The sequence below is a fragment of the Eulemur rufifrons genome, chromosome 10, assembly GCF_041146395.1.
Source record: "Eulemur rufifrons isolate Redbay chromosome 10, OSU_ERuf_1, whole genome shotgun sequence".
In the NCBI taxonomy this organism is placed as follows: Eukaryota; Metazoa; Chordata; class Mammalia; order Primates; family Lemuridae; genus Eulemur; species Eulemur rufifrons.
In genome coordinates, this window is record NC_090992.1 from 9,953,162 (window position 1) to 9,969,983 (window position 16,822).

The window sequence follows — 16,822 nt, forward strand, 5'->3', positions numbered from 1 at the left end:
ACAGGGCTGTCTTCTTGCATTTCAATGTGTTTGCAGCTATTTTTTCTCTCCCTGTTGCAGAGAACGCACAATCAGGTATTAGGCTGTGACAGGATGATGGAAATGAGAAAGTGAAGACGGCACATGGAAAGGCAGTAATTAACCAGAATGCATATTTATCATAGTCTGTCATTGTTTACAAACAATGTAATGATTCCTGATTGTAGAATTAAACTCCAGGCTCTAGTTTGTGGAGTCAATCAAACAACCCCAGCAGGTGCAGATCAGCAGAAGGACTAACCAAGTAAGTGTTCTGTATACAGGATATACAGGAGCTGGAGGCAGTGGGAGCATCTTCTGACAAACTGATCTTTGTTGAAGATTGGAACAATCGATTTATTGGGATGGCTACTCCATGAGCCTACTTTCCTCATCTATAAAACAGGAATAAGGAAATCTATGTCAGAAAGTCCGCCTTCTCCATCTTCACTCCTAGAACTCACCATTATCTCTTGCCTTGACATCTGTAAGGGGCCCCTAATGGGTCCCCCTGCCTCCATTCTTGTTCACCTATAATCTATTCTCTAGACAGCAGCTGGAGTAAGCTTGTACTTGACATAAGTTAAATCATGTAATTCCCCTGATCAAACCATTCTTCTTATTGCCCTGGTTTAAAAGTCTAACTTCCAACTGTAGTCTTTGAGGACCTGTGTGAATTAGCTCCTGTCTCCCTCTGCAATTTCATCTTTTACCCTTCCTCCTTTCTGACCACACTCAGAATCCATGCAGACTGCGATCCATGCAGGTCTTCTTTCCGTTCCTTACATATGTCATCTTATTCCTACCACAGGACCTTTGCATCTGCCGTTCCTTTTACCTGCAATGACTTCTATATGATCTTCATAGGTTGGCTTCTTTTGGATATTAGTCCCAGCTAAAACATCACCTGGAGGTGTCATCTGAATGCCCTAACCATTGCCTGTAACCCTCTCACTTCAACTCACTCCACAGTATTATCTTGTTTTATTTTCTTTGCAGCCCTCACTACCTGAAATTTTATTATCTTTTACTTGCATATTGTTTATGTTTCTTATTAGAATATAATCTCCCTGTGTACCCATTGCCTAGAGAGTGTCAGTCAGAGAAACCAAATATTAGTTGAGTGCTGAGTGAATGAATGTGAGGATTAAATGAGGTGCAGTGAATGGAAATGGTTTTTTAATATGTTAAGTGTTTTATGAATTCCAGTTGCCATAATTTCTCATCATCTGTCAAGTCATGGCTCTTTTCAAATCTTTGTCAAAGTGAAAGGGACATAATTTTCAGCCAGGGACTCTCTTTTAAATGGGAACTTACTTTCCAGGAACTTATAACTTACAGTCTAATGAAAATCAAAATTAGCACAAGAGTAGAAGTAAGTTTCTTGCAAGAATGTAAGGTATCCTGCATTTATTTTGCTGAGGTCAATTTTCTGTTTTGCACCATGCTGCTCTGCATAATTGTGTGAACGTGTGCACGTCACTCAGAATTATTGAAACAAAGGGATCTTTGTGGAATTACAAGAGAAGCGTGGAGAAAGGGAATTTCAGATACTGTTTATAAGAAGAGAGACCAGAATTAACCAGCTTGAGTATTCTACAGGCCCTCCATAATTTCCAAATGGAACTCATTACCTTCATCCTCACCCCCACACAGCCTCTTCTTCTTCCTAGGTTGCCTACTTCAGAGATTGGGCAAATCATATCATTCAATTCTCATTCTTCTACCAGAGAAGTATTATTTCCAATGTTTTCCAACAAAGAAACTACAAATGGCCACCAGAGCTGTGGTCCATCTCTGTGTCTTTGGTTCAAAGCCCAAGCTCTGAACCATTGGGCTTTACTGTCTGCTTCCCAAAGGGAATTCTGCATTCAGACAGCAGTCTGCATCATGGCTCTGTCTCTTAAAGACTGTGGGTTAGTTGCTTAACCTCTCTATGCCTTAGTTTGCATTTCTGAAAAATGTGAGGGACAGTGGAGCCTAATTCATATGGATGTTGTAAATCTCAAATGAGCTTCTGCAAGGAAAGTGCTTAGGACAACACCTGACATGTAATAAACACTCAATGTTGCCTATTATTATTACTACATAATATTAATTTAGCCTGTGACTATATGGGTAAAACCTTTGGTTAGCTTCACCTTCGTCCCATTTTGAAATCCTAATTAAAAGAATAGTAATTAATTAGTGGCTAATGGGCAGAGATACATGTTTTGGCAGAGCTGCTAAATTCTGTAAGTCTTTCTATTCCATTATCATCTGATGATAGCCTGGCGAAAATGAAAATGATAAGTTCTTTCCATTTCATGAAAAGTGAAAGGACAACTCAATTTCCTTCATCTCCTTTCACTGGGCTTATTTTGGAACTTATAAATGGAATGGTTGGGTGTTTGCCTGATAAGCTCTTGTCAAGAAGGCAGCACTTCACTGGCGGATCATAGCATAGTGACAGAAGGCATTAATCTTGAAGTCAGATCTACCAAAAGTCAAAGCCTGTTTTGTCCTTCTACTAGCTTTGTGACCTAGGGCAAATTAATAACATTTTTGAAATTCGGTTTCTTCACCAATAAAACAGGAATATTTATCTCAAATCAATGGTTCTCAACTGGAGGTGATTTTACCCCTCAGTGTACATTTGGCAGTATCTGTAGACATTCGTATTTGCCTTCACTGAGGGAGGTTCTGCTGGCCATGAGTGGATGGAGGCCAGGGATGCTGCTAGGTATCCTACAATGCATGGGACAGCCCCACAAGAAATTATTCAGCCTAAATGTCAGTAGTGCCAAGGTTGAGACACCCTGACTTAGTGTTATTAGAAGAAAATTAAATTGTTATAAAGCATTTAGTAGCACACATGACACATGGTAGCTGCTCATTGTTCATCAGTTTGTTCTTGTTTTTGTTATGTTTTTTTTTTTTTTTTTTTAATGCTGCCATTTGCCAGGCATCGCTCACTAAGGCGAGTTTGCAACCTTCCTCTTCTGTCTGGCCCAAGCATTGTGATAAACTAATTCATACTGACATGTCTGAGATTTATTCTTCTGCCAGGGATATATGCTGTTAAAAATAAGGCCTTTTAGATGTTGATTACGAGTAAATCTCTATGATGGAATGTCAGCCTCTCTGGCACCTAGAAGGTAAGAATTAGGCATTGTAATTCCTATTTCTACCTCCCTTCACTGGTTGTGAGGATTCAATGAGATGATATAAGTAACATGTCTGGCATAGGATAGGTGCTCAATAAACACAGATCACTGTTATTACATAACCCCCAACCCCTGGACATTAGACATGTAGTCATATTCCAGTAATCTTCTTTCTCCAAACTCTGTCCTGTGCTCATATTCATTGTACTCAACAATGGAATCTTCTGAGAGATTTTCCTTTGTTTTCCCTATGATAGACTGTTATGAAATCCTCTGCAGCTGGCTTTGATGTATCTACCTTTTGCCCATGTGGCTCCACACCTTCCCAGTCGTGTCCCTGGTGTGGTCCCAAACAGTGGTCCAACCAGTAAGGCTCTGCTACTTACTGGTATGCCCATTTCCCTCTCCAGGCTGTGGTTGCTCACTGTGAGGAAAATGGGGTCTCTTCTCGGTCTCACACTCTGCAATTCTGTTTGCAAACCACTGCTGTGGTCGTCTGGGCCTGCCAACAGAGAGCCTCTGCATCAGTGTCCTGGTTGGCCACCTCATGGCCACACTTCTCATGCATTTACGGTTTTCTGGTCAACCCTGACTCCCTCAGAGGAAGTTATGACTTATAAATGTTTTAAGACAGTTCTATTTCGTCCATGTTTTTCATAAAATTCACAGGGTTCCCTAGCTCTGGAACAATTGCTATGGGTTCGTTTGACTTTTTTAACCAGGAGGATCAATAGAAGTATAATTTTGTATTTGCCAATAAACTATAGATCATTGTGGTTTCCCCCTTCCCGCCCCCCGCCCCCCCCCCTTCTGAGGAGGTATCACATACTGGTTTGTTGTTGAATATTCATTAAGCAGTATTAGCAAATATTATATCTTGATTAATGAGCAAAAAGCTTCTTTCATGAGCTAATTAAGTGCACACTTGAAACACTGCCGACTGCTATCAAGGCAGCCCTGGTAGGACTGAACAATGGGGGAGGGAAGTGGAATATTCGACACACCAGGGAGAGTACCAGTGATACTTTACCCTTCGAGTCATTTTCAGTTATTTCCAACGGGCAAGGGGAAAGGAACTTAAATTTCATGTATAAATATAAGGACAAGAGATCTAAAAAAGCTTGGATTTTTAAGTTATTCAATTAGTCGGTTGCTTTTAGAAGTTACGGAAAGGCTGGAATCCTTGAGACAGTCATGTCTTAAAGTCAATACTTAACGCTTTCACCCTGTTACGACTTTTAAACCTCTCCTGCAGACCATTTTCATGATATTGGATACCATGTCCACAAAGAAAAGCAGAGCTTTGTATTAAAAAGGATCTGGGTTTGAATTCTTGCCACTCGTCGATCTTACGACTTTGGATCAGGTCGTTAACCAATCTCAGGTACAGTTTCCTCTTCCATGAAAAGAAAAGAGTAGCATCCACCTGATAGGATTATTGTGAAGATTAGATTATGTAAAGTGCTGGGCACAATGGCAGGTACTTAGGGCATTCTCAATCGATGATACCTGTTATTATTATTATGCTAAGTGTCTGGTTTTAGAGGGATAGCAGTTACCTTATTCACCATTGGAATCATTATGCACAACAGGTAGCAAAAGAGACTTAGTATGTCTCTTCAGAGTATTAGTCAAATGTTTTGGGACTAATGTAGCAAAAGGGTTAACATTCCAGAGAAGAAACAAATCATCTATAAAGTAACTTAGCAATAGTAATAGTGCCTGCTGCCTAAAGCACTGACCAACATTAGTGCTAGAATTGCATAGGTGCTTCCAGGATGAAAAGATCAAATTAAACAGATATTAAGTGCACTTATATGAATTTGATGTGGTGTTCAAGATTCTGGTTATAACACAAAATTAATTCACACTAGATTAAGCAAAAAGAAAATTTCTAGGCTTATAAAATTATAAACCGAGGGATGGGGCCCACTTAAGATACTGCTAGATGTAGGTCTCCGTCTCTTCACTATTTCTCAGCCTTGGCTGTTTCACTGGGCTTCTCTCTGAATCAATGTCCTCTCCAAGTGGTTTGGAAGATCTACCGTGGACTCACGTACACCTAGCACGGCAGCCGCCCATGTCACAGAGCACATGTGACCCGTATATCCCAGCAGAACAGTCCCAGTGAGGACTGGGATTCACCCAGCCCGGGTCACGTGCCCAAGCCTGCATCACCCACTATGGTTAGGAGGTGGGAGGAGTCTGTTCAAATGCAAGCTATGTGTGCCCCCTGCAGCCAGGCCGAACTGTGGTTGACAGTCCCTTCAGGTCAGCGTGGAATACGGAAGGAGCAGTTCCCTGAAGAAAAAGAAAGTTTGTTTGTTCCCTTCGTCCAGTAAGGGAAGGTATTATATATACATTCCAGGGTAAGGGACAGAAGATGCTTAGATATTAATGGAGAGTAATTGCAGGCTTTGGAAGAAACTTTGTAGTTTATGAAAAGCTGGTGAAGAAAAATGAAAAGAGGAGTCACTAGGATGACGAGGACAAAGTAGAAAAGGGAGTCAAGAGGCCCGCAGAACTTGAAGTAGGCACGTGAGCACTTTTGGGGTAGCAGTAATCATGTGTGATCTTAGCTAAAAAACGCTGAGGCTAAGATGAGGAAATAAAATGAAGAAGAAAGCAAGATAAAAGAAAAAAAGGACTTGGGAAATGGAATAAATGTGTCATCAAGGAACACTTGAAAGAGCAAGGCAGTAACCCAGGGAGTCAAAATTCTGGTTTTCTTGCTTTACAGCAACACTGCATTGCTCTAAAACCTAACAGGTAAGAAGCCTGAGCTGGGGGAGTACGTCTGAGCAATAGCAAATAGAAAAATTATGCAAATAGAGACTGTGGGTTGAATGGTTAAGAAAGTTAATTTTTACTTAAGTTGTATAATGCTTTTAAGGATTTTTGTATTGACAAATCACTATGAATGATGATCAATTTATATATTATATATACACACACATATATATATATTTATATTTATATACACACACTTTAAAAATCCTGAATAGCCCTGTGGATTTTGCCATTATCTCTGTCAGTCAGCATGTTTTTGTCACATTTGTATTAAGTATCTAGTGATATGCCTAATATTTTCCATTCTAATGACTTCTACAGATCAGAATTTTCAATCTTTTTTTTTTTGGGCGGGGGGAGGGTGGAACGTTTACTCTCTTACTCGGACATACACACACTCTAAACTAAACTTTACTTTCTATATATATCATCATGTCCTCTCCCATTCATTGAGCATGCAGATAGTCACAGAGCACCTACTGCTATGCACCGTGACTCCCTGACCTGTGTGTGCCCTGGAGTGTGCACTAGAATTCAAAAGGAAACAAACGCATCCCTCGCATTCTACTGTGGAAAACAGACATTAAACAAATGACCCAGAAAACACACCCAGAATTATGGTGTCATGAAAGCGATGGGCAGGAGGTTAGGACTAGCTTAAATTGAGGTGGGGGGTAAGACAGGTAAGGCTACTTCGAGAAAGTAAAATTTCAGCGAAGTCCTTGAGGGTGAGAAAGAGCTAAGCAGGTGGGAAGTGGCAGGATAAGTGTTGCCTGCAGAGGGAAGACAAATACAAAACCCTGAGGCATAATAAAGGACAGTGACTCAGGAACCAAAAGGAGGCGATGGTTTTCTTTTCTTTTTCCAGTTCCTAATTCCTCCAGAGGAGCTCGTGTTCCAGCAGGTCAAGAATGTCTTTGATTTCTTTTGCATCCCTGGCAGGGTCAGTGTGCTGGTTAATTAAGGTGTCCTCTTCAGCTCCAAACCCACCCCTCTGTGCTCCGTGCCCCTGGGGCTGCAAGCGCACCTCTCTTTTGCTCTGTTGGCTTCCTGTTGCGTTCTATCAGAAGGGGTGCTAGAGGAAGGCTGTAAGACTTGATGAGGGGGACTCCTTGCTTCCCTGCTGCTCCTATTAGCATCAACCCAGCTTTTATTTACCCCCAAAGCAAGTGGTTCCAGTTTTCTTTTCCTTTTTTTTTTTTTGAATCCTCAGAGCCAGGCTCCTTCAGAGATACCAGCACCAGCAGGGCAGCATGCCTTCCTCAGATGTCTGGGTCGCACCTTCCCGGCATGCCACTTCGAAGCTTTTAACTTCTACTAACTGCATCCTCTTTTACTTGTTTCCCCAGACTTACGGGTGGTAGCTGCCTCCTGCAGTCATCTTTGTCTCTTCAGTGTCACTTCTTTTGCATTTTCACTCCTCCATTATCTGTCTGAACAATTACTTCTGTGAAATTCTCCCTGTTCTCCTGACTGGCTCTGAGAGAAGCATGGATGGTTTAACCGTCTGCTCTTGCCCACACTCACCACCTGTTAACAAGGAGCTGCAGCTGGCCCTGGGCAAGGCCAAATGTCCACGAGTGAAAAAGGTCAACCTCAAGCAAGAACTGATGGTTGTCAAGCTGGATGATGCATTTTTCTCAGAAGCTCGCACAGCCTGCCTATTCCCAGTCTCCACTGTGCAATATCTTTTCCAGGGTTAGCAGAATTATAAAAACATCAATTTGGCCATTACTGGCTTTTCAACTGGGAGACCAAGAAAGTCTTTCAGCAGCCTCCATAAATTAAATCTGGCCACCCAGCTCCCAGACTGGCAGGCTCCTACATCATTGACAGAAAAGACAGCGGAAAGCAGTTTTCCCAGCTGTTGCTGTAAATGATGTGCATTGTGCTCACAGCCATTAGCAGGTGGAGAATTTGAAGTGTGGGTAGATTGCAGAGCTGCCTCTTTTAAAAATGCATAAGCACTTTGGGAGTTTGCTAAGTCATGTTTCACTCAGCTCTGCTTGAATTTTTCATAGGGGAGAAATATTCTGTAATCTTTCCTGTTTTACTTCTTCTTTATCAGTAAGAACTACCACAGTTAGGAAGGTACTGGAAGGGGGCCAGGTGCAATCATACAATTTGCTTGATTGGTCCTCAGTTTTTCCAAGTTGTGAAATGCTTGAAGATTTGATGCTTTGAGAACTTGGGACAACTGAGTTTCCTGCCCCTCCCCATTTAATCCAAAATACAAATTCTTCCCTTTTCTGGATTTCTGGATTTAAGTTTACTTGATGTGTTTTAAAGCAAATATTCATCCCGAAGGACTCATCCATTTGTGAAATTTTAAGCACTACCCTCTAAAGACTCCTTCCTTCCAAAAACATCCTGTGCTCACACACAATGAGCCAGACACAGTATGTATTTTTCACTTGCCATTCCCATGCCAGGTAAGACATTACTAAGTACTTGGTAAACATTTTCCTAATGCATCCAGCTGTAGCATCAATGTCTTTCCTATTATGCTACTTCAGCCTGACTTAAGAGTTAGTTACGTAGTATATTGGTGGAAACGTAACAGAGTATATAGCATGCTTCTGATTTGGTTTGTTTATGCAGAATAGTGTCTGGCTTACAGTAGAACAAATATGTGTGAATGGAAGGAAAGCTTATTGTGTGCCACAAACCATGAAATTTACATTAATTAGCTCATTAATTATCATATTTAATTTTCTTACAAGCCTTGTGAAGAAAATACTATTAAGTAGCTTTAGTTTTCAGATGAGGAGACCAAAGCTCAGAGAGATGAAATTATTTATCCAAGGTCCCACAGCTGACAAATTGTGGGCCCCGACTCTAGAGCCTGAGATCTGCTCTGCCATGTTATCAACCTAATACAATTCAACATATGTGTTTGGCTCATTCATTTATTCATCAAACATTTTTCAAACCTCTATTAAGTGCCAGGCACCAAAAACAATGTAATATTCCATAAATTGAGCAATGGTTTATTGAAAAATAAGGTAGAACTATTAGGCTCTTGGACTAGCTACTAGTTAATAACTTCCCCACCCCCAAAGGCAATAGATTTTCTGTTTTTTTAATATCAATAAATCTGACTTTTTTTGGAATGAAATGGTTTGCTTCCCACATCTGACTAATCAATTGTAACTTATTTTCTCCCCAAATGGAGAGAATTATTCCATCCAGTATTGAAACCTCAGCAAATTGGAAGCAAAAGTATGTTGCAGTTTGAAGTATCAAGGTATTTATGGGATCGTTATTTGCTATAACTGGGGGGATTCTAGAGTACTTTGAGTTATAGAACTGACCTTTGGTAGGTATTTCCACACCTTCCAGAACTTACGAGTACATCGCAGTGGGAATGCGCGGGCAAGGGGGTCTGGAGCTCACACGTGTCACTTCCGTGTTCTGATTTAAAATCTCGTTGCTTGTGGTTAAGTTGTTGGGAAGAGGTGGTCAGGCAGAAAATGCTTCCAAAAAAGAAACAGGGTGGTTATCTTGTCACGTTTGATTATTTTTCAGATTTCACAATGACTCTTCATACAGTACCCCAGCTGGACTGTATTAGTCCAATCTTTTTCCTTGATTTGAATATCATATGTAAATTCCAGAAGCCATCTTTAGGAATTACCTTGCCAAAATACTAAAACATTCAAATAGTCTCATAAAATCTTAACGCATGTGGTAGCATGACAGGCTACACTAAAAGCAAGTTGTTCAATTTCCTTTCGTAGTGATAGTGCCTAGAATAAGTAGAAAGTAATACTTCCATTCGTCTGGAAGCTGGAGGATCCCAGCTGACATTTAAATACATGACCATCCCAGCAGTTCAGGGAGGACATAGCTGCATGAGCGCCTGGTTCCTGGTTTGGCATGCGGGGAGGGCTTTGTGCAGTTCTCTGCAGGAATAAATGGAGATCCCTCACGTGATAGCATGGTGGCTTTTAGAGAAGGATAAGGTTTCCTTCTGAAGTCCATTGAATGAAATTACTTTGCTATGAGGAAGGCAACTCTTGGGCAGAAAGACACAGGGCTTGCTTTTCTTCTAGTTCAGCGGGGTTTATGGCCAAAATATTTTGTCATCTTGCTTTAAGGTAACAGGTAGGTATATCCCAGCATGTATTTCTTTTCCTTCTCCTTTCTGTCTTCCCCTTTTCCTCTTTCTTTTTATATAAGCTAAATTCAATTTATTATTAAATTAAATTAAAATTTTTAATTGACAAATAATAATTGTACATATTCATGGGTTACACAGTGATGTTTTGATACCTATAATGTACAGCGACCAGATCAGGGTAATTATTAATGGCATATCCATTGTCTCAAATATTTATCATTTCCATGGGTTGGAAACATTCAATTTCTGAAGTTACTAAAAAAGATCAAACTAGATCAGCTCTGGTTTGATGTGATTACTTTTCTTTAGCCCAATTCATTGGAACCACTTCTCAGTTGAGTCATATTAGCGCAGGGTTTGCCAAGTTTTGGGAGGCAGAAGCAGATCCTGCCTACTGAAGGTGAAAAACAATCCTCTCCAAATCCGTGCTGGCAGACAGAAGCCATTTTCTATTGCTGATAGATTCAGTCACCAGCTGGTACATACTGAACAGCTTCTCTGTCGCATGGAAGATATTTATTTGTAATAGCCTGAGATAACTAGAACATTACTGCTATTGTGACTCCTTTTGGCTAATTGGATTGTTGCATTTCATTTAATGGCTATATAAATACAATGATTACTCAGTCACATTTTAGGAGGTGGCATAAGTTAGAGATGCTTCTGGAGTTGTGATTTGTAGGAATTTTATTTTTAATCCCTCTGGAAAAAATTATATTGTTGCTATAAATGTTAAATCATTTAATATGCAAAGCAGCGGTTCGCAACCTTTTTGCCACCAGGGAGTGGTTTCATGGAAGACAATATTTCCACAGATGGGGGAGGGGGATGGTTTGGGGATGATTCAAATGCGTTGGCATTTACTGTGCACCTTATTTCTAGTATTACTACACTGTTAACCTCTCTGCTAATGATAACCTGTATGTGCAGCTGCTCCCCAGCGCTACCATCACTTCAGCTCCACCTCAGATCATCAGGCATTAGATTCTCATAAGGGGCTGCAACCTAGATCCCTCGCATGCGCAGTTTACAGGAGGGTTTGCATTCCTGTGAGAATCTAATGCCGCAGCTGATCTGACAGGAGGCAAAGCTCAGGCGGTGATGTGAGTGATGGGGAGCGGCTGTAGATACAGACGAAGCTCAGCTTAATTGCCCGTCACTCAGCTCCTGCTGTATGGCCTGGTTCCTAACGGGCCACAGACTGGTACCAGTCTGAGGCCCGGGGGCTGGGGACTGCAGATGTAAAGGACAGGCATTATACAAGAAGCCAGGACATAATTTTCCTAATACTTTCCATTCTAAGTTTCCTTTATTTTGACCATATTAGAAATGGCAATAGAGTAGGATCCTGTTATAATGTGCCCTATTATTTTTGAGAATAAGATACTGCATAAATTAAAACTGAATCTCCTTCAAAACATATAAAGATACTACATTATCCTTGATATCAGTATCATAAAAGGAATTTGTTTACCTTTATCTTTTATGGCTTAAGTGCAAAGAACTATATGAAGTGCCCAGCACATTATATATAATCAATAAATAGTATTAAATTTATGACTCCAGGAAGACTGTGGCTGTTCACAGGGTGGGAGATTGGGTACAGTGACTTAGGTTTAGGAAGTTGCTTTGTGCCATGATGGTGGATTTTTCTAGTGCATGGATCCACTAACCGTGTACCTGAAAAACTTCTATGCCTCTGAATTGCTGAATGTAGTATTATGAGACAAGACTCAGGGGAATGCGGGGAGAGGGACTCACACTGGTTTAAAAATAAAAGGGAACTTAATGTATCACATAACTGAAAAGCCCACTGACAATACTACCTTCAGGCATGGCTGGATCTAGGTACATAAAAGTTATTATCAGGATACAGTCCTTGGTTGAATTTCTACATTGTTCCCTGGGCCATTTGGTAGGATTACAACAATGGATACTTCACTATGTGCTCACTAAGGAGCTCATGGTCTAGTAGATGAGATGCATAAAGTAAAAAAGACTTATATTATGATGTGATACGTGCATAGTAGATGTACTTACAAAATATAACCATAACTCAGAGTGGGGGAGAGATAAACAGGAACTTCAAAGGAAAGTTAAAGTTTGAACATTATTTTGAAGTAGAAGCAGGGATTTTACTGACAAGGAAATTGTATAAAATAGTTAATGGCCATGGTTATGGCATTTGGGAGATCTATATTGAAATCCCTTCTCTGCCACCTCCCAGTTGTGCAAATGGTGGCATGTTTTCTAAACCCTGGAAGAGTCTCAGTTTCCTTGTATGATAAGCTGAAAGTGGAACAAATGAGTTTGTAGAATTATCATGAGGACCATCAGGATGAGAGGCGCATAGAGGTCAGATGGGAGCGTGCACAGAGTCAGCCCTCCTTTACTGTCACTGTCATTCCACTCTGGTGGCCTCCTCCTATACTGTCTGACTCCTGTCACATGGAGCTTTGGATTCAGGTTCAACATCAGCCATGGGAAATTGGTGAGCATATACTGAGTGCTTCCTGTGTGTCTCATACGGCATTAAGAATTTCACTTGACGTATCTAAATCCTCCCTATAACTCTAGGTTGTGGGAAATTATCCTCATCCCACAGGTGAGGAAACTGAAGCTTTGAAAATTTAAGGGACCTGCCAAGGTAACAAGTTTTATCAATGGTGTAGCTGGGTATTCCTGACTCCAGTGCCTATGGGCTGAAGCATTATACTATCTTTATTCTTACACAGTGTACCATTATTTGTTTCCTCCCTTTGGTGGACTTGGCTTTGGGGTGCTCATTTTGCAGCCCAAGCTGTGTGCCACCCCAGTTCATCTAAAAGCATTGTTCTGTGGTGCTTGTGTGCGTGTGTTCAAGTGCTGTGTTGCTGCTGCACGCTGAGCTGGCCGGCATTAATCCCTGGGACCCTGTGCTTCCCTTGCAGGTGAGCCTTCCAGGTGGTCATCCTCGCACTGCGATTGCTGCTGCAAGAACGGCAAGGGTGACAAAGAAGGGGAGAGCGGCACATCCTGCAACGACCTCTCCACCTCCAGCTGCGACAGCCAGTCGGAGGCCAGCTCTCCCCAGGAGACAGTCATCTGTGGGCCTGTGACACGTCAGACCAACATCCAGACTCTGGACCGTCCCATCAAGAAGGGCCCGGTCCAGCTGATCCAGCAGTCAGAGATGCGGCGGAAAAGCGATCTGCTCCGGACTCTGACTTCCGGCTCCAGGGAGTCAAACATGAGCAGCAAAAAGAAAGCCGTTAAAGAAAAGCTCTCCATTGAGGAGGAGCTGGAGAAATGCATCCAGGATTTTCTAAAGATCAAAATTCCAGACCGGTTCCCCGAGAGAAAACATCCTTGGCAATCTGAACTCTTACGGAAGTATCATCTATAGGGGAGGGCTGGGGGGTGGGAAAAGAAAAAAAAAAAAATGAGTCCCCATTTTGAAATAAACCTCCTAAAAGAAATTCGTATTTTAAAGGAAAAAAATCACAACTAACGATAACATATTTGTTAGAACACAATAGTCCATCGATACACTACTGCCTACTTTACCTAGTTCACCTTAACATGTAAATCCACAGGGTAGATTTCTTTCTGGATGTGGAAATACAAGAAAATCTTTTTTTGTTGTATGTTTGTTTGTTAACTTGGTCCCATGTGCTAAATATCTTCTATATAATGAAGCCAGCTACATAGGAGTAGCTGAGAGGCCTTGGGTGTCATTTATCCCAAAGTGGGTTTTTTTTTTCTCTCCTCTTCTACCTCCCTCCTTTGAAAAGAGGATATGGTAGAAAGAATTTGGCCCAATGGCAATATGTTTGGGATTTTTTTAATTTTGCTTTTTCTTTGTGTTTATTGGGTAAGTGGGGGGAATGGCAGATTTATATGACTTTTCATTCAACTCTATATGTGCCAGTTTATATCGACTCTGTTTGCATGAGTATTTGTGCAACACAAGCACAACTGAGTATGTACATACACACAGTGCACATGACGCCAGGGCCTGGACATCCCAAGGACTGTGCGCCTGCTCCCGGCAGCACCCTCGTAGAGCACTTCCGACAGACCAGCCTCTGCCTCTTTCTTAAAACTCCCCTGGGAAGCCTTCCCAGGCTCTCAGTAACATCCTTCTAACATTGAATAACCCTCATCATCCACAAATTGTCTTCCTGATTTCAAAATTAACATCCTCAGGCTCCATTTTACTGCTTTGCTCTTTCTCTGCATTAGGAGAGGGTGCGTATGTAGAACTAGTCGAATGTTCTTTGTCTTAAAAAAAGTTCATATCCACAAAAATGACCCTACACTCAGCCTTTTCTACCCCGAACTTAATTTTTGCCCTTCTCTCAATGTTTGCAGAGTTCTTACTGCCCACGTTTTAGCGATGTGGCCTTTCCACACAATCCACATCAAGTTCCCCGTATTCCTGTGTAGTTGGGGAACTAAGAGCAACACACAGTACTTGAATGAGGGTCCAGCATTTTTTTTTGTTTTAAAGGAAATTGTATTCCACACACCTCCTAATAATTTCTCATAGAAATTTTAAATCACAATGCTATACTGTTACTTGCTTCTAGCCAGTTTTGTTTGCTTTTGGGATTCTGGGGTTTGGCTGTGTCCATACTAGGATTTATAGCTCTGTCATTTTTATGATGTCTGTAACAACTCAACCAGGTAACTGGTGCTCCAAAGTTAAGGTTTTGGCTTTCTAATGTAACTCTTTTGATGACATATGTGACCTGTATAGACACAGCCAAAAAAAAAAAAAAAAATACCAAACCTGTTAATAGCCATCCATCCATCCATCCATGTGACTCTGAATTCTATATCAATAGCTCTTTCATAGATTTGTGCGAAATGAAGGTTAAAAGACCAGTTTTTATTTTCAGCATTCCTCATGGATTTCAGTGGTAACCGAAAAAATAATTTGTCAATTATTAATTGTTTGCCAAGCACTTCTAATTTTTTTATTGTGTGTGTGTGTGTGTGTGTGCGCGCACGTGTGTGTACATGTATCACAGGTAATAAAGGCAACGGGATGACGTCTGTAGGAAGAAAAGATAATGATTAATTTCTTCCTTTTGAAATCTTTTATTGATGCACATTTATCATGTAAGAGGTTCTATCTTGATTTCTGTTATTATTGCCCATTAGTAAATGAATATCTTTCTGAATTTTTATAATTCCTGCCTTCACATGCAGATGACAGACTCAGCCTATGTTTTCTTGTTGTGAAGGTTTGAATGAAGTTTAAAGTTTTACATAAGTGAAAAAGAAAATTTCTTTGGGGAGTTGAGTTGTCAAGAGAATTATAATTTACGAATTTAAGTGGTGTTCTTTTCTGTATTAATATATTAGTGGATATACAATCTTAACTACAACATAGCTTTGTTTATAAAGCCTATCAATATGTTTTCATTCTTTTCAATGTTTCTTGATAGTACATCAAAATACCATCATCCTAATGACAGAAGATCCTGCAAAGAATCACAGAGCTTAATGGGTCAAGGAGAAGTTGAATTTGGGGAAAATGTCTTCAAACTCACTTTGGTCAAATGACTATTGTGGTCCCACTGAAAGTGCTGTGAAAGAGTTTGGGGTCTAACTAAAATGGCCAAAGTGCCAAGTTCCTTAAATTTCAGACCTGACTGTAATGGCGTCAAAATAGAGAGACATCCTAGTAAGAACTGGAGAATTGAGTTGGCAGTCAACTCAATACTGCTACTACATACTTTAAACAGGAAATTAAACACTGCAAAAAAAGTGTTCATGACACTGTTCCTTCAGCACCTGAACTGTCATGAAATTTTTCTGCTCAGGTATTCTTTATGCCCCTAGTGAATAAAACTAGGAGTAGGAAATCTGTTTAAAACAAAAACAACAACAGCTTTTTTATTTTGGGCCAGCTCTGGCTGGCACCCACCCCATGGTAAAAAGTCCAAATAGCTAAGACAACAACATGCTGTTCACTTGTGTGGGTGTTGATATAGAGGTGGATATAGACCCGGCCAGTAAAAGACTCTATGGAGGCATCAGGCACACGGAAATCTTCAGTCCTAGTCTGAGTGGAGTTATCAGGTGAGGTCCAGGTGGCCTGCAACGTTGGAAATGAGGTCTGGGTGAGTTACAGGATTAGATGCGCTAGTAGCCCTGGCAGTCACTGTGAATCTGGCCTCTTTCCCTGAAGTTAACATAGTTTTTAGAATTTTTAGTTCAATTCTGAACAGAACAATATATGTGGTTTGCTTCTTGAGCATTGGTTATGACAAGGGCCATAAATTGCTGTTATAAAGAAACTAATAGCATCAAATGGGTCAAATGAATGGGGAATCACGTATAGATTCCCAACTTAGATTGCCTCCTGGGAAATCGTGCGATGTTAAAATCCAGTGAGCTTGGGGAGATCATTCCCTAAGGATATGTGGGTCTCTTGAAGTCAGAAACATAAAGACCTACTATGAGAAAGGGGGAGTGATCCATGTCCAGCAGGAAAAGAGGAAGACAGGAACATAAAACTTCTAGATCATATGGTAGTGTGCTCTTCCTCCTCCTGCTAAGAAAAATTGCACTGAGATGTGGTCACAAAAGCAACAAAGTGAAGTGGCTTCCAAAATATGCAGTGATGTTGTCCTTTGTAATTATGGCACAGTTATCTTACTGGAAATGCATGCATAGTGAATTAAAATAAAAGGGGGAAAATGCACAAATCATAAGCATTTCCTTTGCTCTTTATTCCTGCACAGTTATGTCT

At 40.8% G+C, this 16,822-nt stretch overlaps 1 protein-coding gene across 1 annotated transcript in view; it reads left to right on the plus strand.

Annotated features, from left to right (window-relative positions):
• The window catches only part of KCTD16 (potassium channel tetramerization domain containing 16), a 233,515-nt gene extending 220,053 nt beyond the window's left edge, over positions 1-13,462 (plus strand). The window contains exon 2 of the mRNA XM_069484157.1: positions 13,008-13,462. Coding sequence (XP_069340258.1) covers positions 13,008-13,462 — 455 coding nt within the window. The remainder of the gene's footprint in view (positions 1-13,007) is intronic.
• Positions 13,463-16,822: the final 3,360 nt, after the last annotated feature.